The sequence below is a fragment of the Mus pahari genome, chromosome 7 (genome assembly GCF_900095145.1).
Source record: "Mus pahari chromosome 7, PAHARI_EIJ_v1.1, whole genome shotgun sequence".
Taxonomy (NCBI): Eukaryota; Metazoa; Chordata; class Mammalia; order Rodentia; family Muridae; genus Mus; species Mus pahari.
Window position 1 is genome coordinate 102533211 of NC_034596.1, and position 21925 is coordinate 102555135.

Here is a 21925-nt window from a genome sequence, read left to right on the forward strand (position 1 = left end):
ACACACACACACACACATACACACACACAGACGTTGCAAGCTAGGATCCACATTTGAGAGAATGTGTGTGCTGGCTAGTTTTATGTCAACTTGATATCGCTGAAGTCATCAGAGAGGAGGGAACCTCAAATAAGAAACGCCTCCATAGGGTCAGGCTGTAGGCAAGCCAGTAGAGCACTTTCTTAATTAGTGATTGATGGGAGAGGGGCCAGCCTGTTGTGGACGGGGCCATCCCTGGGTCGGTGGTTCTGGGTTCTATAAGAAAGCAGGCTGAGCAAGCCAAGGGGAACAAGCCAGTAAGCAGCATTCCTCCATGGCTTCTGCGTCAGCTCCTGCCTCCAGGTTCCTGCCCTGCTTCCATTCCTGTCCTGACTTCCCTCAGCATGGATTGTTACCTGGAAGTATAACCTGAAATTAACCCTTTCCCCACTGTGGCTTCACTCATGGAGTTTCGTCCCAGCAGCAGTAACCCTAACCTAACTAGAAACTCATCTTAGTTAACACAATATAGTCCAGATCCATCCATTTCCTGTAAACTTTATGTGTTCTTTGCAGCTGTGATGCCAAAGACCAGCTTTGGAACCAGAGGGCAAACTGAGGCAGGCAACCTATGAGGGGTCAGCGTTGAGAGCAGCTGACGGAAGTGGACCCAGATGCTTACAGGGGCTGTAGCGGTTAGAGAACAGATGGGGGAATCAAACATTTACACACACACACACACACACACACACACACACACACACACAGTATGGTTGGAGCAAGGACAAGCTCCAGTAAGTTATTTCTTTTCTTAACCCCTTTGTAAGCCCTTAGAGAGAAAGTTTTTTCTATTAGGAAGAAAATTGCCTCATAGCCACAGTTACAGATTTTCCAGAGATCATCATCATAAAAACACGCTTCAAAAATCAAAATCATTATACAAGAGAAAATTACAACAGGTTATGAATTACATATTTCTTATGCAAAACTTATATCTAACTAAACAATTCTCATCTATCTTTCTTTCCAGAAGCTCATAGTAACCTCAAAGCGATAATTTTTAGTCATTGACCGGAAAAGTTTAAGTAAGCCAAGTCTATAGTGCAAGTTTTTCCTGTGGTTGGTTGATGACAACCTATACTTACTAAGAAGCAAATCATTTTTCTTCTTACTTTTGAAGTTCTGATTGGGGAGGCTGGCTAATCATTTATTTTCTGTTCCTATATTTATAATGGAATTACTTTATCTTTATTGTAACCCTATTATTTCCTGGTGCACACTGAAAATCTGTTACCTCAACCCTAGATCACAAGACCAGAGAAGTCAGGCCCATCCTAGAGTGTGTGCTCACTTTGATCCTTAGCTTGCCCCAAGCCGACTCTTCTTGCTTCTACAGTTACGAGCTTGTACTGCACCGGTATTCACTGCACCCGTTTCTCTAACTGGAACAGCATTTGCCATTCTATCAGGAAGGGCAAACTTTATTCTTAATTCTAACTTAAAACTTTCTATCAACTCTCCTAATCTCCTAACTTTACATTTTCTATCAACTACCCTAACTTCCCAAAATTACTTAAGTCAAGTCAGAAATTCCATAAAATCATTAATTCATCTTGACAACATTATCTCAAGAATTTTCATCTTCATGTTGATCTGCAAGAAACTTGCCCAACAGAGTGGGCTCACCCAGGAAGTAATCAGACCAGGCTCTAGGCAGTGAGGGTCTCCCGGTGTCCACTCACACCAAGCCACATAAATGAGGACTGTGACAGTGACAAACAGGAGAAAGCACATCAGTAGCAAGAAGCAGTCAATCCTGGGACGAAGTCCCTGGGACTGTGCCTCACCAGAGCTCACCCATCACAGCTGAGCAGGATGGTGGCGCAGCTCCAGGGAGCCCACTTCCCCACTGCAGCTCTTCCTGCATGGTGTCCGCTGCTGTATAAAACCCTGTTGTGTGTCTATACTTCATTTTTATTCATTGGTTGATGGGTGTGTAGCTGGTTCTAGCCCTTCTGTTGATGGACATATGGCTGGTTCCAGCCCTTGCTGTTATGAATAGTGCATCCATAGCATGAATGTGTAGGTATCTCTGAGGCAGGAAATAGCACTCTGCTCAGTTTAAGTAAGTTCCTTAAATGGAAGAAAACAAGTTAACCTTGCACATTAGCCAGGGCCACTTGACTAACCAGCTGCCCCAACTCATATTTGCTCTTAAACGAGATTATAGTTTTATTCACTTAATTTTAAACATATATATTTCCTTTGCAATGAGATTGGCCTTGTTCACACACTGTGCATGTGGAAAATGACTGTAGTGTGGAGCTGTGGTGCTCTGAGAGGAAATGCCCCAGGTGCCCTTTAAATCCTGTGTGGCAGTGCTGGGGAGATGGCTCAGTGAGTGAGACACAGCGAGTGGCCGAGGATGTGAGTTCAGATCCCCAAAGCCACACAAAAGCCGGGTGGGCGCGGTAGTGCTCTTGTAAACCCAGAGTGAGGGAGGCAGAAATGGGGACTCTGAAGCAGCCGACCAGCCACACTGACTGAAACAGAGCTCTGGGTTCCGTGAGAGACCCTGCCTGCATATGTGAGATAGGGCATGACCAAGGAAAAGCATGGCAGTGTTCTCAGACCTCCACATGAACATGCACACATGTATGTCCACACACATGAACATGCACACAAGTATGTCTACACACATGCAATGCAAACATATCTACACATACGTATATGTGCAGATATTATATATAAATAAATAAATAAATAAATAAATAAATACTGTTTTTTTGGTTTATTTTTGCAGCAAACCCAAGGAGCCCGCATTCAGTCCAGGTAAGCTCTGGTTTCATTCTTAGATTGGGGGAGGGGGCATATAATTTAGACCTTGACTGTGTGGGGAACAGAAAATGGTAACCAGGCCACTGGTACTCAGAAAACAGATCTGGTGCTTGTGAATGTCACCAAACAGTCACTGGGAGCTCAGATAACAGCAGGGTCGCCAGGAGCCAGGCAACAGGCATAGCGACTAGACCCCTACCTGCCCCTTGTCAGACCCACATCAAGTCAGTGAGGGTTAGAGCAGGAACTTCTCAGTACAGACGCCCTTTGCCTGTAGCCTGCTCCACCGACCTTTCCTGCGCTTCTCCCTGAGGGAAAGTCTCCCCTCCGTAAGGCTGTTCTACCCTGGTCAAAATACTTGCTCCCTTTCTGCTTCTAATTTCCTAAACTGCAAGCCAGTAATACTTCATAAATGGCTGTCTCTAAATCACACTTTCTACGAAAGCAGATACTATGTCCTCTCTCTTTTTAGCATATTAACTGTATTTTAAGATATAGTTAAGCACAAAAAAGTTACAAATGTGTAATTAAATAAATTTATCTGATTTTAGTTTTCCCATCTTCCACACAAAAATAAAGATTAATCCCTGAAAATGTATTCACCACAAACCCACAGGCATGCAACCTGAGCATATATGTCATGTCAAGATACACACACTATCCCCTTGTTCCCTTGTCCCCTCGGGGGCCAGGGTGGCACCAGTGAGCACCCCGGCAGACAGGCCAGCCACACTTGCGGTACCTGCCATCTCTTTGTCTAGCCCTTCAGTCTCCGAAACCCCAAGGGAAGCGCCGGGTGACGCACTGCAAAGGTAGGCAGAGCCTCCCAGCCCACAGCTCTCTGCACACGGCTGCTGCCCCAGCCCCGGAGGCCGTTCTCATACAGGCAGGGGCCTCCACGCATGACAGCGTTTCTGTTATCTCTCCTAAGTTCAATGCACCTCTGAACATTCACTTGAACGGGCTTCAACATGCGGCTGTGATTTGGATTGTCATTCCTCATTGCCTGATTGTAGGAGGTCTAAAAGGATCTGGAGAGAGCTCTCGGGCATCCTCCTGAGTGTCCCCGGTTTGGCATGAAGCCCTGCACCGCTGACCTCTCCCCACGAGCACGCACCTCTGGGTTTGGTGATTGTGTGCTGTGCTCCTAACATGTCTGCAAACAGCATCGCTTTCCCACTTGTCCTGATTATAGACGTAGGCCGTCCCCGTTTATAGTACACAACGGCACATAGTTAAAATATTGTTTTGTCCTAGTCAGCAATGTTTAATGGTGAGGTAAGGAAGCTTCAGTCATAGGCATTCTTCACTGGACCATAGCCACCACATGACCTCAACAGACTGTTCACACGTGGCACCCACAGCGGGCTCTCTAGCTCTCTGGCTTTTGGAAATGCCATTGTGTGGGCGTTAGTCCTAGCACCCTGGCTGGGTTGATCCCTGTCTTACAGAGTTAGCAGAGGGACTTTCTGTTTCACTTTGAACTCTACCATTCCCACTTCCCTCTGCTCTAAGGTGGGGCAGGCGGCTGCCTTTTAAGCTTGCCTTTGTGATCACCAAGGGAGGAACAGCAACTTGGGCGAGAAGTTAGAGTAGGCAAGAGGTTCAGAAGGGGAGAGCTGGAGGTGAGGCTTAGAGGAGACAGCTGAGAGACACTTCTGGCCCTCCAGGAGGATCCTTGTGGGGTGGATATAGAAGCCGAGGTCAGCTAAACGAGAGCCTGCCATGGTGGTTCGTACTGCTAGATGTACCAGTAAGCAAGCAGGCAAAGGCAGGATGGATGAGAGTCTGATGAAGTGCACTGGAGGCTCTCTGGCACTGGCGGCAGGCAGTATGTAAGGGGACGTGGGGGAGCATTAAGAGAGCCTGCAGTGGTGGCAGTCTCAGGTGAGCCGATCTGATTACAACCAGGGAGGATGCTGTCCCAGCCATCGCAGGGGCAGTGGCTGGATCAGTGTGCATGGGGATGAGCCCATTCGTGGCTATCTAAAAGTCAAGCTTCATTAAACCCAGAGTGAAGAGTGTCGCGGGCATTGGGATCTGAAGTGCATGCCTGTGGTGACAAATACTTGCATGTGTCGTGTGACAGTCCTTAGCTGCTAAAGCATGGTGATTCTCCCAATTTATCCTGTTCTCTCTGAGGTGATTTCCTGTGGGGTTTGGCACAGGTTTTGCTAGTTGCCCCTGTCTGAGCTAGATACTGTCGATTCTGGATTCTCCAATCTGCAAGAGCATCAGAATGGAGACTCTGATTCCGAACTCATCAGGAGTCCATGAGACATTTCCTTTGCTCACATTATAACCTTAAAATGGTAGTCAGAATACCCCAAGTGGGTTGGATTTAGGGCATGTGGGGAACACAGAAGTTGCCTCAGATCAGCATTTTTTTTATTTTGGCCCTTTTATTTACTTATATCCATTTATTAGAATACCAAAGTATTCTAGCAGCCTAGAGAGATGGCTCAGCGGTTAAGAGAACTTGTTGCTCTTACAGAGGACCCAGGTTCGGTTCCCAGCACCCACAAAGCTGCTCTCAACTGCTTATGACTCAAGTCTTAGGGTTTCTGATCCTCTCTTCTGGCATGCATGTGGAGCATATAGTCATATTCATAAAAATAATAAATCAGCCGGGCGTGGTGGTGCACACCTTTAATCCCAGCACTCAGGAGGCAGAGGCAGGTGGATTTCTGAGTTCGAGACCAGCTTGGTCTACAGAGTGAGTTCCAGGACAGCCAGGGCTATACAGAGAAACCCTGTCTCGAAAAACAAAACAACAACAAAATAATAATAATAATAAATCTTCTAATTAAAAGGAAAGTTATTTTAATAGAAATAGTCAATCTAGAAAGCTCTGCCTCCCCCTGTCTCTCCCTCCCTCAGTTAGGCCGCCTTCTCCTCCTCCCTTACTCCCCCTCCTTCTCCTTTCATTTTCCATTTTAAGCTTCACTTGAAGCATTTTCTTTTTAAATTTTTAGAAGTTTACTTTTAAGATTTATTTACTTAGCTGAGCAGTGGTGGCATACACCTTTAATCCCAGCACTAGGGAGGCAGAGGCAGGCGGATCTCTAAGTTTGAGGCCAGCCTGGTCTACAGAGTGAGTTCCAGGACAGCCAGGGCTACACAGAGAAACCCACAAAAAACATACACAAAAAAATATTATTTAGCATTCTTGTTGCATCTTTGCATGCGCTTCTGCTGACTTTGCATTCTTTGCATTTGCAAGGACTGTACAGTGTAAAGAATGCATAGACCTATATTTTACACTTATATAACAAGTCGATTTAAATACCAAAAGATATTTTTTGATACTGAGATTGTATATACTGATGTATGATATTGAGTTGGACTTGGTAATAAAGTGGGTTTCTCGATTACTTGAGATTCTCCATGGTACATTTTCTTCTGACGGTAATGTGCCTACACCCAGATGTCACAGGAAATGACTGTTAGAATCTCACTCAGACTCTACAAATTCTTATGGATGCTCTGAACTTGAGTGAGAAGCTCAAAACTAACAACCTCACAAACTTTTGTTTCAAGTTATTTAATTTTGCATTAGATTTTAAATTTTAATTTAATTTTTATGTACATATATGTGTCTCTGTGTGTGGATATGTGCACATGTATCCAAATACCCAAAGAGGGCAGAGAAGGGCAGCAGATCTCTTGGAGAGTTGTGAGCCATCTGTCACGGGTGCCAAAAGCCCAGCTTGGGTCCTCTGGAAAAGCAGTTTGTGCTCTTAACCACTGAGCCATCTCTCCATCCCCTGTCTGTTGGGTTTTGTTTCCTCTGGGACATGGTTGTGGGGGTGGGGTGGAGGGACCAGAGACATGGCTCAGCAGGTAAAGCTGCTTACCCAAACCTAACGGAGTGAGTCTGATTCTGCATCTTATGGGGTGGAAACAGAGAACCAACTCCCAAAAGTCATTCTTTGACCGTCACAAGTGCCATGTGACTCCTGTACCAATCTACACGTTAGATAAATAAATGCATTTTTTAAAAATTGTAAGGTGCACAAGGGAGACGGCCACTTGTGTGCCCGACAGGCTAACCAGACTGTGGCGTTTGCTCTCGGAGTGCCAAGGCACGTCACTGACGCCTTCATTGTCTTTGTAGAAGAGGGCTATGTAAAAATGTTCCTTCGAGGCCGCCCGGTCACCATGTACATGCCCAAAGACCAAGTGGAGTCGTACAGTTTGGAAGCAAAGGCCGAGTTACCAGCGAAGCGGCTGAAACTGGAGTGGGTGTATCCTTTACTGGCTGGCCAGACTGTCGGCGATGGCTCCTGGAAAAAGGCTTATAAAAGTTAAAAATTTTACTATTAGCTGTTTACAAAGTCAAAATTTCAGATGTGGCCGTGTAGGAGAGGCAGCTTTGGGGCAAGTCCTCATGATTGTGGTTCCCGTTCGAATGTGTACCCACTGTTCCTGAAAGGACGCCATGGGAATGATCGTTGTACAGATGGATGGGTTGGGGGCCAGGGGAATATGAGTATCTGGCCTGCCTGTCACAGAGAAGCAGCAAGCTTAGGGAAAATCATCGAAATTGGTGTCTTAGTCAGGGTTTCTATTCCTGCACAAACATCATGACCAAGAAGCAAGTTGGGGAGGAAAGGGTTTATTCAGCTTACATTTCCACACTGCTGTTCATCACCAAAGGAAGTCAGGACTGGAACTCACACAGGGAAGCGGGAGCTGATGCAGAGGCCATGGAGGGATGTTACTTACTGGCTTGCTTCCCCTGGCTTGTTCAGCTTGCTTTCTTATAGAACCCAAGACTACCAGCCCAGGGATGGCACCACCCACAGGGTGCTCTCCCCGCTTGATCACTAATTGAGAAAATGCCTTACAGCTGGATCTCATGGAGGCATTTCCTCAAGGGAGGCTCCTTTCTCTGTGCTAACTCCAGGTTGTGTCAAATTGACACACAAAACCAGCCAGTATAACTGGGTAAACGCCAGGACTCTAATGATCGTGATTTCAACAAACCAACCACTTGTTGTTCTTGGTTTATTTGAAACAGGGTCTTCCTATGAACCTAGCCTTTAACTCACAGCAATGCTTCTGCCTCACCCTCCTGAATGCTGGGGTTATAGGCATGAGCTTACCCTCCCCTTAAGACCTAGTGGTCAGTCTCTGTTGTTCACTGCTCTGTACTCATTTCCACCTCGGAGGGAGGCTGCAGCAGCCTTTCCCATCTACAAAGACGGGACATCAAGTTTATTGTGAGTGTCTGCCACTTGCTGATTAATGTCAAGCTCTGAAGACAGTCCCAACACGTTGATTTAAGTTGGTGCTGCCTAGCCTTCACTGACAAGAATTAGTATTCGAGATTACGGAATCATATTCATGGAAATCTAAAGATTAGACATGGACGGGATCTGCCTCTTCTTTAAATTGAGTAGCTTTAAAAATCGAATCTGGAAAATGTTATTCAAAGAATGCTTCCTTATTTGTGTTTTAAAAGACTTGAAACAGCTGTGCGTGGTGGTGCACGCCTTTAATCCCAGCACTCGGGAGGCAGAGGCAGGCAGATTTCTGAGTTCGAGGCCAGCCTGGTCTACAGAGTGAGTTCCAGGACAGCCAGGGCTACACAGAAAAACCCTGTCTCAAAAAAACCAAAACCAAAAAAAAAAAAAAAAAAAAAAGACTCGAAACAAGAAAATTTGCTCCAAATAAATGGCATTTTGGCCAGGCTATTTATTTTTTTTTTACACTCAAGTTCAAGTAACACTTTGCTTTTAAAGTACACATGTTAAATTTTTAACACTAGGCCAAAGAAAAGGCTCAGTGGCTAAAGATGCCTGTTAACAAGCCTGAAGTCCTGAGTTCAGTCCCCGGGACCCACTTGATGGAAGGCGAGAGCCAACTCCTGCAAACTTATCCTCTGACTCCACTTGTACGCAGGCGCCTGTGCCAGTGTGCTCGTGCATGCACACACAGTAAATACGCTGTAATAACATTTAAAAACACTGATATCTATCCCCAAAATGCTGGAGCACCATTAGTTAATTCATGAACTTAATTAGCAATTAAAGGTTAATTCATTTCAAAACCTTTGTTACATTCGAGTGATGTTTGTATTCTTTATAAGGACTTGTATCATTTTTAAGTGATGTTTAATAAAAAGGTTTAACTCCTAGATCGCAGAGAGTAAAAGCAAAGTCCTGTTTGGCTCAATAGCTTCTAAAAATCAAACAAGTCTTCATGCTGTTAATAATAATAATAATAATAATAATAATAATAATAATAATAATGTGTTCATACCAGACATGGTGTGTAGCCAGACATGTCTGTGATTCCAGAGCGAGGGATGCTGAGGCAGGAGGATCTGAACTAAAGCCAGCCTGGGCTACACCATGATCACCTGTCTCAAGCTCAGTGATAGAGCATTTGCCTAACACAGGAAAAGCCCTGGGTTCAATTCCCAGCACTGCAAAATGTTGTGTTCATATTATTACGGAGCACTTAACATTTGTTTTTAGATATGTAGTACTGAGGTCCACTGGGCACTGAATGTGAGGATCTATTTCATTTTGCTGTTGTTTGAGACATGGCCTCTCTCACCATGCAGCCCCAGCTGGCCTGGAGCTCACAGAGATCTGTTTAGTCTCACAAGCACGCGCCACCGCACCCAGCGCGTTCACAGTTCGGCGTTGTCTAAATTGGTTAAACTGATAGCAACCATTGCACAGCATCTTTGGGCCTGTTGAATGAAGCGGTAGCTCTCCAGCTCTTAAAAGCAAAGGATTTTCATCTTGACATACACTAAGCTACGGGTACCGGGGGCGAGACTGTCGAAATAACTTGTACTTGCTCCCAACCGGGGAGACCGTGTACTTCATTGCGTCTGTTGTGGTGCTTTACAACGTGGAGGAACAGCTGCAGAGGCATTACGCGGGCCACAACGATGATGTCAAGTGGTGAGTCCCCACAGACGGGTCAGTACGACATAGGTGAACTAGCCTTAGCCAGAAGAATTCAGCATCAGGGCACCAGCCAGGGGTGGAGAGTTGCAGGGCTCTTCTTTCTGTTCTCCATGTTGTCTTTGGGCTCCCTGATTCTGCTCTCTGTCCTTGCTGTGCTTCTATGTGACCAAATTATCTGAGGGGGAAAAGCTTCAGGAAGCTTTCTTAACATCCTGAATGTTAAAGACTTCAAATTGGGTCTCTAAGTTTAGAAAATATGCTTTGTTGTGTACTTAGGTCTGAGTCTGCCATGCCTATGGGTCATCGTATAGCTTAGGGAAGACCTTGCAGTGGGTGGATGGGTTTGTGGTTTTACTGACATGAGACGTCTTTCCTAAGTAACACACCCAAAAGTAACCTGTGGGAAAGGTGGCAACTACGTCAGTGGTTCAGAGAAGGAAATGGTATTTTCCCAACCACAGATGCCTTTCTTTAAGGTTGGAAGTTCCCGAGAAGAAATCGGGCATTCTGATGAATGAAATAGCATTTGCTGGCTAAGGTAGTTGGGCTGTTTGGGGAAGTTGGGGTGAGTCTGTGAGAAGCTAGGCAGTGTGGATTTCTTGTGTTTAAACTTTTGGAAGATTGTAGAAGTAAAGTGCACCTTCGTATGGAGTTGTCTGATAATTATCCTTGTTTTAGCCTAGCAGTCCATCCTGACAGGATCACCATAGCAACAGGACAAGTGGCAGGAACATCTAAGGATGGAAAGGTGAGGTTTGCTCATTGTCTTTCTGACTTTTGGTAAGGACCTGGCGACAACCTCCTGACAACATTGCTGATGATGAGTCTGCCTGGTCATTGTAGTCACAGCATCCAAGAACTCTTGGGACCTCACCAGGGGCTCTCACCACAAACTGAATGTTCCCTTGTGACCTAAGCCCCACCCCCAACCCTGAGCTTCCCTGTAACTTCAGCCAGTTTTTAAATAGCATTGCCGCTGGTTGGGATGGCATACATCTTTAATGCCAGAGCTCAGGAGGCAGAGGCAGGCAGGTCTGTGGGCTCTGTAACAGGACACTGTCTTTAAATATAACATACAGGAGCCACAACACATTAAAATACCATTGTCTTATTAAAGAATCTATTGATTCCTGAAATCCTTATCTCCATACATGATCAACATGAAAATATACCAATCTAAGAAGCAGAGTTAAAATCACCATGTAACCATATGTTACGGGACGTCCTTGACTGTGGGTGCCCAACAGTCATTTCTGCAGTGGGTGGACGTCATGCTTTGTGCTTCTGGGAACTTCAGGCAAACTGCAGGCCCTTTAGCAAGGCTTCAGTCTGGCTTGTAAGGAAGGCGGTGAGGAACCAGTAGAACCTGACAAATAGGAGACCTCCAAGCTGGCATCCACAAGTGATTATCATGTTTTATCAAAACTCTCACAGCCTCTTAAGTCCCTGTTTGTACAGCTCCGTCCCAGTGTGAAACTAATCAGAGCAGGAACCTCCATTTTTATCAGTGTGTATCTGCCCAGAAAATGCTCTCTTATCTGAACAGATGCTTTCATATCAAATTTTAGCTGTTGGTTTCATGCTGTTCTCCATGAATGTTCCACCCTTGCAAAGAGCGATAACAGAAGCCAGGCTGCTGTTATGTAAACTCACATAAGGAATAGTTGTTCATGTTTTAAAAAGGAGGAAACCCTGGAAGAACTCTTTGAAATTAGAAACTGTTTCTTCCGCCCTCTAGTGGCATGGAAGTGTATTTCCATTTTTGGTATTGCTATTGAATTCTTACTATAGAACTAGAGAGAGATTTACAGCTGTCTGAGTAGACTTTTTGACCTGTGAGGAAGTCCAGAGAGACCACATGCTGGTGCCTGGTGCCTGGTGCCTGGAGCCTGGCTATCTGGAGACAAGGTTAAACAAGAGCGAGGTTTTCCTATCACTTGCCTGCCAGCTGGCACAATTCCAAACCCTTTTGTGATGATGGATCTGCTGACTGCACTAAGGTGCTATCTTTGGTGAAATGTCATTTCTAAAATTTAGAGAAATGCAAATATACAGAAGGCGTGTCGGTTCCTCTGGTATGGGTGTTGGAGAGTGGATAGTCAAAGTTTAAAACTTGATAGCCTTCTCCCGACGCCTGGATGGTTCACAGGCCCAGGGCTTCCTTAAGTCACTGGGAATGTTTTCATTACACTCATGGGTGGAGTCCTCAAATACAGAAAAAGACTTTGTTGGGCAAAACCGAAGTCACTGTCAAAATAATTTTATGGTTCCAAGGTAAAGAGAAGTAATTACACAACAGTCGCAAATGATGGCCGTGTTCTTTTCAAACAGCAACTGCCACCACATGTGCGCATCTGGGACTCTGTGACACTGAACACTCTGCATGTCATAGGAATAGGCTTTTTTGACCGGGCTGTCACCTGCATCGCATTCTCAAAATCTGTAAGTATGAGAATGTACAGGGACACATTTCGGACCAAACATTTCTAGCCACAAGGCTTTCTCAAGGCATGCTAGCCCAACACACCCATCCTCGAGCCACTCGCACGTCCATGCTCACATCAGACGAGCCACTCGCTCATCCACGTCCATGCTCACATCAGACCTCCCTGTCTGTTTGCTTCTCTGGTGCTTTGCTCTGCATATAATCCTAAGACAGTCATGGGCCTGGCCAGGAAAGCCGGCCTCAAGAACAATGAAATGCATGTTCCTTATCTCTAGTGTAATGGACCCTTGATGTGTGCTGGGGGTGGGATGTGAGGGCAGGTGGGGGTGAGCGTGCATGTGCGTTCATGCAGAGGCCGGCTGCTGTTCTTTTCCTTGATTTTGAGACCTGGGCTCTCTATTTAAGCCAGGGCAGCTGGCTAGAAAGCTCTAAGGATCTGCCTGCCTCTGAATCCCAGTGTTATCATTAGAGTGCACACCTCCACAATCCAGCTGTGGGTCCTGGGGATTGAACTTGGGTCCTCAGGCTTGTGTGGCAAGCTCTTTACCAACTGGGCTCTTTACCCAGCTCTGTAATGAGCTCTGAATTAAAAGTAAAATAATCAGGGATAGAGAGATGGTTCAGCGGTTAGAATGCTGACCTTCCAAAGGACCCGGGTTCAATTCCCAGCACACACCTGGCAGCTCACAACTGTCTATAACTCTAGTTTCAGGGGATCTGACACCCTCATACAGAAATATATGCAGGCAAACACCAATGCACATTTCTTTTAAAAAGTAAAATAATCAGGCTGGTGAGATGGCTCAGTGGGTAAGAGCACCCGACTGCTCTTCCGAAGGTCCGGAGTTCAAATCCCAGCAACCACATGGTGGCTCATAACCATCCTCTTCTGGAGTGTCTGAAGACAGCTACAGTGTACTTATATATAATAAATAAATAAATCTTTAAAAAAAAAAAAGTAAAATAATCGCCAGGCGGTGGTGGCGCACACCTTTAATCCCAGCACTGGGTTAGACAGAGGCAGGCAGATCTATGAGTTCGAGGCCAGATTGGTCTACATAGCTAGTTCTAGGACAGCCAGGGCTACTTTCACAAAGAAACCCTGTTTCAAGAAAACAAAACAAAACAAAAAGTAAAATCAACGATGATTTTTAATCATGTTGCTCCCACTTTAGTCTCAGTGCAGTCTTCCTGTGAATCACTTTTTCTTGGCAGAATGGAGGAAGTCATCTCTGTGCTGTGGATGATTCCAACGATCACGTGCTGTCCGTGTGGGATTGGCAGAAAGAAGAGAGACTGGCCGACGTGAAGGTTTGCACGAGTCACTTACCACGGTGTCCCACTGGTCATTTCCTGCACAACCAGCAGGCTCCAGGGCCACCCACAATCCCCACCCCGGCCCATGAGACCCTGCCTAGGACCTGCCAGGGTATTTCCCGACTTCCAGGGTCTGTGGAACTCTTCGTTTTCCTTATTTCATAGTGCAACCTTAATTTTAATTATTTTAATCATTTAATTTAATTAATTTTAATCATTCAGTCACTTCTTTGTTCGCTTTTGTTCATACAACAAACCCAGGTACCCACTATGTGCTGGGCTGCAACCCGTGAGCAAGGCTGGAGGTGGTCAAAGCTTGAGGCAAGCTCAGGACCAGCCAGTCTGTGGGGCTGCAGGAGACATGCATACCAGCACCCCTAAGGTCAGGACTCTGCCTCAAGTCAACTTTGCCCAGAACATTGAATTGACACGCCTATAGCTCTCTTAATGTTCCCTTATGTCAAGAGCACCCCTGGATTCCTATTTTCATAGATCCTTCTTCTCGTTTCTCCTCTTGGCATCTGTCGGCCTTGGTTAACCTGACTTATGTAACCCCAGGGAAACAAACCACCAGCCAGCCTTCTTTGCTCGGTACCGGAGGTTGCTCTCAGACAGCCTTAGCCACCCATCTTTCTGTCTAGTGGCTGGGGTGCAGACAGGTGTTCTAATCAGATGTGTGTCCTGGCCTGACATTCCCTGTCTTCTAACATTGCCAACGGAGATGTATGTTGTTCACCCTGTGTGCCAGGTTAGAAGCAGCCAGGGGCAGAGCACCAGCCAGAATTAAGAACATAGAATCGAATCATCACATAGAAGCAGTCGTCAGGGCTAGATGCGACAGACCAGGACGCCAGTCCTGGAAGTCAGATTATGGACTGAGAGCTGCTGGAGTGGCTGCTAGAGAGCCACCTCGTGGGACCGCGAACTGAGTCTCGAGCCTTAGGTAGTGATCCAGAAGCAAGAGAACTGGGGGACCTGGGCAGCCACAGTAAGGCAGGATCACAGGGTTGCGGGACATGCAGAGTCTTGGGTCCTTCATAGGGATCCCAGTCACTAGGAAGGGGGAATGGGTGTGAAATCACCACCCAAGGAGTGACCCCAGTGTTCAGCCAGCTGCAAAGCTGCCTTCTTGGCTCTTGTTGACATCTGGCTTCCAGCTACACAGCAGAAAACAAGGAAGAAAACAGGCAGCAGCCAGAATAACCGGGAAGGCAAAGTCAGCAGGGCTTGAAAGGCTCAGTGCCCCGCGCTCGAACAGTTTTGTTAAGCATCGTAAGAGGCCTGCAGCATTTGATGCTCTGCTTTGCTTTGTCTTAAAGTGTTCGAACGAAGCGGTATTTGCGGCGGACTTCCACCCCACAGACACCAATATCATAGTCACCTGCGGGAAGTCACATCTCTACTTTTGGACCCTAGAAGGAAATTCCCTTAACAAGAAGCAAGGGCTGTTTGAGGTAAACTATGCCTGCCATTTCAGTTTTCCTGCGTGGCACCTGGGAGGGGCTGGGTTATAAGGGAGCACTGAGATACTTCAGTCTTAGTGATTGTTTTAGTGATAAATATGAAGGTGTAGAAAAAATAGTGCTCCCTTGGGGTTCCCCATACAGTTGGGAAGTCCTCCAGCCTTCAGGATCTCCCCAGTAATAAAATGGAAATGGAGGTTCAGACCTCCTGGTGGGGCAGCTAGCTGCAAGGAGCCTGCATGCTGGCACTGGTTGCTAGGGACTGGCAACCTGGCTTTGCTAAGGGGGACAGGGCCCTGTCCATCATTCTGAAAGCTTGACAGTATAGCCCCTCCCTCATGTCCCCTTAACACCACCCTGCTTAAACTGTCTGCAGCTTTGGGATCCTCAGCCATTGAGTTGTCCAAAATTCCTTTCTCTTAGAGCAAGTAACCTGGAAGGACATGTCTCCTGAAAGTGCATAAAACTAAAAGCTCCCAACTCCAGAGGCTGACACGGTCCAGCTGGGGCTGATGGGACTCTAACTTAACACAAATAAAAGGCTGTCTTCAGTAAATAACATGCCCATGCTTACTCATTACATTCCACAGAAACAAGAGAAGCCAAAGTTTGTCCTCTGCGTGACGTTTTCTGAAAATGGTGACACCATTACTGGAGATTCAAGTGGCAACATCTTGGTGTGGGGGAAAGGTAATGATCAGTTATCCTAAAGCCATTTGATGTCTTTGGTAATGCGGTAACTAAGACATTGGAGGTGGGGTTTATAGAAATGAGCTGTTGGAGTTACGAACAGGACAACCACTAAATTCCCGGTTACATAGTTGTGTTTGTGTGTGTGATTTTAGTGAAACCATAAAGCAGGAGGAAACTGGGAAATGCTCAGAGTCGCTAACTTTGTGTATAAAGGCTTTTTAAGGTTAGGATACTATGATAAAGTCAATTACTTTGCTGTAAGAGCTGTTAGCAAATTACAACGCAGAAGTTATTAATGGCTATATAGCTGTGACATATTTGGGTCACTGTATCTGTCACATAGCATTTGACAGGTGTTTCTGGAGTGCTAGGAGCGCCAATACAGAGATGACGCATGCGCGTAGGTCAGACCTAAATTCTCTTACAGTTAGAGCATGGAGAACCTCAGTTGGAGAGGAGGTGTTAGATAAGTCCAGTGAGAATTCATGAGCGTCTTCTAGGTTCAGGAAGATACACCTTCCTGTCTTTCTGGGTCTCAGAGTTAGGTCTGAGAAAGAAGGGAAAGACAGATCGCCCGATATTACTTCAGAAGGGAAGGGGATTTTTGTATTCCTCCTGTTTTTGGCACCTACAGTAGCAATGCTAGTTTGATTTTCAGAAGAACCCTGAAAGGTCAGCTGTAGCCACATTCCACAAAGTGGGGAGCTGAGAGGAACAGCTAATTTATCCAGGGACGCAGCCCACTGGGGAGAAGGCAGAGGGCACATGCAAGAGTCTGTGTTCTCTGCCACATAGCTCCCATGACACTATACTTTTCTCAGTCATAGGACGATCCAGTTCATGCATGCTGGAACTCTGAGAGCATCAAAAAATTTTAAGTCCTTCCTAGGAATGTATTAAAATAATGTCACAACTTACCATCACACCTTTAAAACAAACTGAAGTGGGTTTCAGCACTGGTCAGAGGGTAGACTTTTGGTTCTGCCCCAGATAATGGTGTTGTTCCTGGCGTGTTTAGGTACAAATCGGATAAGCTATGCAGTTCAAGGAGCCCACGAGGGTGGCATTTTTGCACTTTGTATGCTGAGAGACGGGACACTGGTGTCCGGAGGAGGGAAGGACCGGCGGCTCATTTCCTGGAACGGAAACTATCAAAAACTTCACAAAGCAGAGGTAAGTCACAGCGTGGACCCTGCACCTGTTACCCCGATGCCTTTGCTGGCGGTTTGGATTGGCTCAGAGTTGTGAGGGGGGGAGAAATAGATGAATTTTTTATGGCGGCAACAATCTTAGAAAAGTCATAGAGAGCCGGGCGTAGTGGCACACGCCTTTAATCCCAGCACTCGGGAGGCAGAGGCAGGNGGATTTCTGAGTTCAAGGCCAGCCTGGTCTACAGAGTGAGTTCCAGGACAGCCAGGGCTACACAGAGAAACCCTGTCTCAAAAAACGAAAAAAAAAAAAAAAAAGAAAAGTCATAGAGGCAGTTTATTTACAAGTAAAATAAAAGAATTTGAAGCTACCCAACACTTCCTGTTTGGAACATTGCTTTAATATAGGCAGCCTTGTGGCTGGTTGGGTTTATCACTAGAACCTCTCTTTCTCTAATATCCAGCATGCTGTGTGCACACAGCATCACCATGCACAGGCTGTGTCAGGCACCTCCCTTACTCGCAGCTCTCAGCTGCCGGCGGCATGCTTCCTAACTCTTTCCTTCCTCTGTGGTTCATTTCACCACCTGAGACCCAGACAGCAGCCTGCCTGACACTGAGCAGCCTCCCTGGGGTCTTCCCCCCCAGCTCCCAGTGATGAGCAGGCAGGCTGGGAAACTGGCACCAGTGTGGGGGTATCACTCCATCCCCAGCTATGCAGGATGGAGGATTTCCAACACGTAGGATTTCTCCAGCTTCCGAGGCTCACACCGCCTGTTCCTGGCACTGCTTAGGACACTGTGGTTCTCCTGGTTACGTGGTAGACAAAGGCTTTCATCTGAGTATTAGCAGCCCCCTCCCTTCCCATGATGATTTGGTATTATGCCTTTTTATATATTTGTATGTGAGAGTGTACGTGCATGTGGTATTTGTACACGTGTGGGCATGCCTGTGCACACTCATGCACAGATGAGGATGTCAGGTGTCTGCGTCGTCACTCTTCTCCTTAGTTCACCTGGAGCCAACCTAACCCCAGCCATCCTCCTGTCTCCACCTACACCTGTGCTGAGGCCATAGGTGTTAGAGATCTAAGGTCCTAGCGTTTTCGCAGTGTACCCTCTTACCCACGGGGCATCTCCCCAACTGCTTGTAAAGACCTTAATCTTGGTAACTTTTTTTTCTTACTATATAGTCCAGGATGACTTTAAGCTCAGTGCGTAGCACAGGCTAGCCTCAAACTCACAGCGATATTTTTTCTTCAGTCTTCTGAGTTCTGTATATATTTGTCAAGACATCGTGGGTATATTTTAAAGATATACAATTTTTATTTGCCACCTATGTCTCAGTAAGACTCAGCACATTAGAGGCAGAGGCAGAGGCTGAAGGATCTCTGAGAGTTCAAGGTCAGTCTGATTTACATAGAGAGTTCTAAGACAGCCAGGGCTGTGTAGAGAGGACCCATCTCCAAACAAACAAACAAAAGAAAAAGAAAAAGGAGGAGGTGAAGGAGAAATGAACAGAGGCCAAGCAGAAGGCTCGGAGGTTAAGAGTAGTGTTTGCTCTTGCCGAAGACCCAGGTTCAGTTCCCAGCACCTGCGTGGCAGCTCACAAGCATCTGTAACTCCAGTTAGAGAGAATCCGACACCTATGGGCTTCCATAGGCGCTGTATATATGAGCACACATACATACATGCAGACAAACATTCCTATATATATGAATATATACACTTTTATAAGTAACAAGGTGATGTGTTTTGTCAACTGGGAAATTACTTCTTACACTATAATACACGGGGCAGGCCTGCCTGGTTTATCATTGGCAAGGGAATTTGGAAGGCCTGGTCATTTCATTTAATCCCTGCCCCTTAACTGAGCAGTACCTTCAGACCGGTGGGGGTGGGGCACCCACATTTCTCTGAGAAGCTCTTCATTTGTCTGTCTTACTGCACTGTTGGGTGTGGTTCCTTCTTCAGCATTACTCTAAGTGTTCATCAGTAAACTCGATGATGAAACCGTGCTTGAAAATGACCAGGCAGAAGCTGGGTGTGGTGGCGCACACCTTTAATCCCAGCACTCAGGAGGCAGAGGCAGGCGGATTTCTGAGTTCGAGGCCAGTCTGGTCTATAAAGTGAGTTCCAGGACAGCCAGGGTTATACAGAGAAACCCTGTCTCGAAAAACCAAAAAAAAAAAAGGGGGGGGGGCTGGAGAGATGGCTCAGCAGGTAAGAGCACCCAACTGCTCTTCCAAAGGTCCGGAGTTCAAATCCCAGCAACCACATGGTGACTCACAACTATCCTTAATGAGATCTGACTCCCTCTTCTGGAATGTCTAAAGACAGCTATAGTGTACTTACTTAAATAAATAAATCTTTAAAAAAAAAAAAAAAAAGAAAGAAAGAAAGAAAGAAAGAAAATGACCAGACAGTTTCTGGACCCCATGTCTTCCAGAAGACTTTTATGTATGCCTGAAAAACCTCTGGCAAATTAGTTTGGACCCTGTTTCAGTTTGTTTGATTGGTTTGTTTGTTTGTTTGTTTGTGTTTGTTTTTGTTTTTTTAAGGCACAGTTTCTCTTTGTAGCCCTGGCTGCCCTGGAATTCACTCGGTAGACCAGGCTGACTTCAAACTCAGAAATCTTCCTACTTTCCCCTCGGAGTGCTGGGATTAATGGCATCCACCACCACTGCTCAGCTAGGACCCCATTTGTGAAGACCAGTTCTCTACAGACATCACCACGTGTCTGCGTTAGACACTGCTTTTCTAGGTCCTTGCTTCCAATTCTTTGTTTCCAGTTCTTCATGATAGGCACATTCTTGGGTCCTTTCCCTTGGAATTATTTTTTTCTGTTCATGCTTTCTTTCCCCTTTGTACCCCAATGTGTACCCCAATGTCGATAAGCAGCCCCTCTCTCCTGGCATTTGAAGTCCTTGATCACACACATGCCATCCCACACCCCTGGGCATCTCAGAGGACAGTGAAGCTGAGGGACCAGGACAAGACGTCATGCATGCCAAGTTCAATTCTGTAACAATAGCACTGAACAACTATGACTTTATTCTTTTTTTTTTTTTTTTTTTTTTTTTTTTGGTTTTTCGAGACAGGGTTTCTCTATATAGCCCTGTCCTGGAACTCACTTTGTAGACCAGGCTGGCCTCGAACTCAGAAATCCGCCTGCCTCCCGAGTGCTGGGATTAAAGGCGAGCGCCACCACGCCCGGCTGATATGGTTGGGTTTTTTGTTTGTTTGTTTGGTTTTGGGTTTTGGTTGTTGTTTTTGAGACAGGGTCTATTCCTGGCTGACCTGGAACTCACTCTGCAGACCAGGCTGGCCTCAAGTTCACGGAAATCCGCCTGCCTCTGCCTCCCCAGTGCTGGGATTAAAGGCCATTATGCCCTGCTAATACCTTATTCTGGCTATTCATTTTAAGATACTTAAAATGTTTATAGTTTAAAAAGTAAAGGTGAATACTTGCCTAGATTCAAAAGGTCCTAGGTTCCACCCCTAGCACTATCAGGCAAGCACGCATGTGTGTGCATACACAATACACACATGCACATGCACTTGAGTGTGCACACATGAATAGTTTGGGGTTTTGGTCACTGCTCAGCAGCCGGCTCTGGTATCTACATATCTGAGCCCCTCTTCTGGGTTTATATAATGGTCTATATAAAGGCTATCACAAGAGCTATCACATGATACCAATATTTTTAATGCCCAAGCTAAATGCAGATCTGTAATCCTAGCACCTGGGAGACTGAATCAGAAGGATTACCTGAGATAGAGGCCAGCCTAGCTTGCATAGTAAGTTCAGGGCTAGCCTGAACTACATAATGACACCTTCTCTTAAAACAAACAAAACAAAACAACAACAACAACAACAAAACCCCCAAAAAGCCAAAAACCAATTGAATGAAATCTTAAGTCTTTGTTTGCATGTGATTTTTCCCCCACACAGATTCCTGAGCAGTTTGGCCCAATACGGACAGTGGCCGAGGGGAAAGGCAATGTCATCTTGATAGGCACTACTAGAAACTTTGTCCTGCAAGGCACCTTGTCAGGGGACTTCACACCCATCACTCAGGTATCATCAACTTGGCAAATGCCAAGCTCTTGCATTTCCCCGTTAATATGGATGCATGTGAGTTTCCCAGTGCGGTGACCTCCTGCTTCAGTGTGGTGTTTGTGCAAGATTAAGCTTGGGAGGAAAGAGCTCCTGAGATGTCCTTTGGTGGGAGGGGGGGCGCATTGTGATGGTGGGATCTCAGAGTCCCTTTGTCTTGGTTCACTTGTAGGGTCACACCGATGAGCTCTGGGGGCTAGCCATCCATGCCTCCAAGCCTCAGTTCCTGACCTGCGGACATGACAAGCATGCCACTCTCTGGGATGCTGTCGGTCACCGGCCAGTCTGGGACAAAATCATAGAGGTAAGTGTGTGTGCTACATTTCCAGTCCTCTTATAAAAACTCTTCTGGGATGTGTTTTTGTATGAAATTACCAGGATAAGGATAGAATCACAGCCAGTCCCACAACACCTAGAGGAAGCGCCACTCCCAAGCGCTTTAACACGTCCAGGATCATAGGATCAGAGGTGAGGAGGACACAGCATCTGTCCCACCACCAGGAGTAACAGGGATCAGTGAGGCCCCGGGCACCCAGGAACTCCACCTGACCAGTGGCACGGGTTCCTTCCTGTCTGGACCAGTGCTCTGAGCAGACCTTTGGCACAAACTCTGCACCCAGAAGGAGCTCCACTCCAACACGCCCAGGATCATAGGATCCCAGGATTCCAGGATCCCAGGATCCCAGGATCCCAGGAGTTTGGTCACACCAGGATCTCAGGNTCCCAGAGGCAGCTTGACTCCTAGGAGCTCTGACACACCCAGGATCTCAGGATCCCAAGATCACAGAATCACAGTGACAGATGAACTCTAAGGAGTTCTGACACAACTAGGATCACAGGAAGGACAGACTCCAGTAAGATATATCGAGGGCAGGTAGCACTAGAGATAATCAGATGGTGGGAGGCAAGCATAAGAACATAAGCAACAGAAACCAAGGTTACTTGGCATCATCAGAACCCAATTCTCCCACCATAGCAAGACACCATCACATG

At 46.2% G+C, this 21925-nt stretch overlaps 1 protein-coding gene across 7 annotated transcripts in view; it reads left to right on the top strand.

Annotated features, from left to right (window-relative positions):
- Positions 1–21925, top strand: part of Eml1 (EMAP like 1) — a 162427-nt gene that overhangs the window by 125503 nt on the left and 14999 nt on the right. For 5 of the 7 annotated variants that reach the window (XM_029541178.1, XM_029541180.1, XM_029541177.1 and 2 more), the window contains exons 5-16: positions 2783–2811; positions 3579–3629; positions 6935–7064; positions 9591–9740; positions 10425–10494; positions 12078–12188; positions 13408–13503; positions 14829–14963; positions 15563–15662; positions 16684–16838; positions 20768–20893; positions 21105–21236. In XM_029541178.1, the coding sequence (XP_029397038.1) occupies positions 2783–2811; positions 3579–3629; positions 6935–7064; positions 9591–9740; positions 10425–10494; positions 12078–12188; positions 13408–13503; positions 14829–14963; positions 15563–15662; positions 16684–16838; positions 20768–20893; positions 21105–21236 (1285 nt within the window). The remainder of the gene's footprint in view (positions 1–2782; positions 2812–3578; positions 3630–6934; positions 7065–9590; positions 9741–10424; positions 10495–12077; positions 12189–13407; positions 13504–14828; positions 14964–15562; positions 15663–16683; positions 16839–20767; positions 20894–21104; positions 21237–21925) is intronic. The other 2 variants (XM_021201528.2, XM_021201526.1) reach the window with 1 other exon arrangement.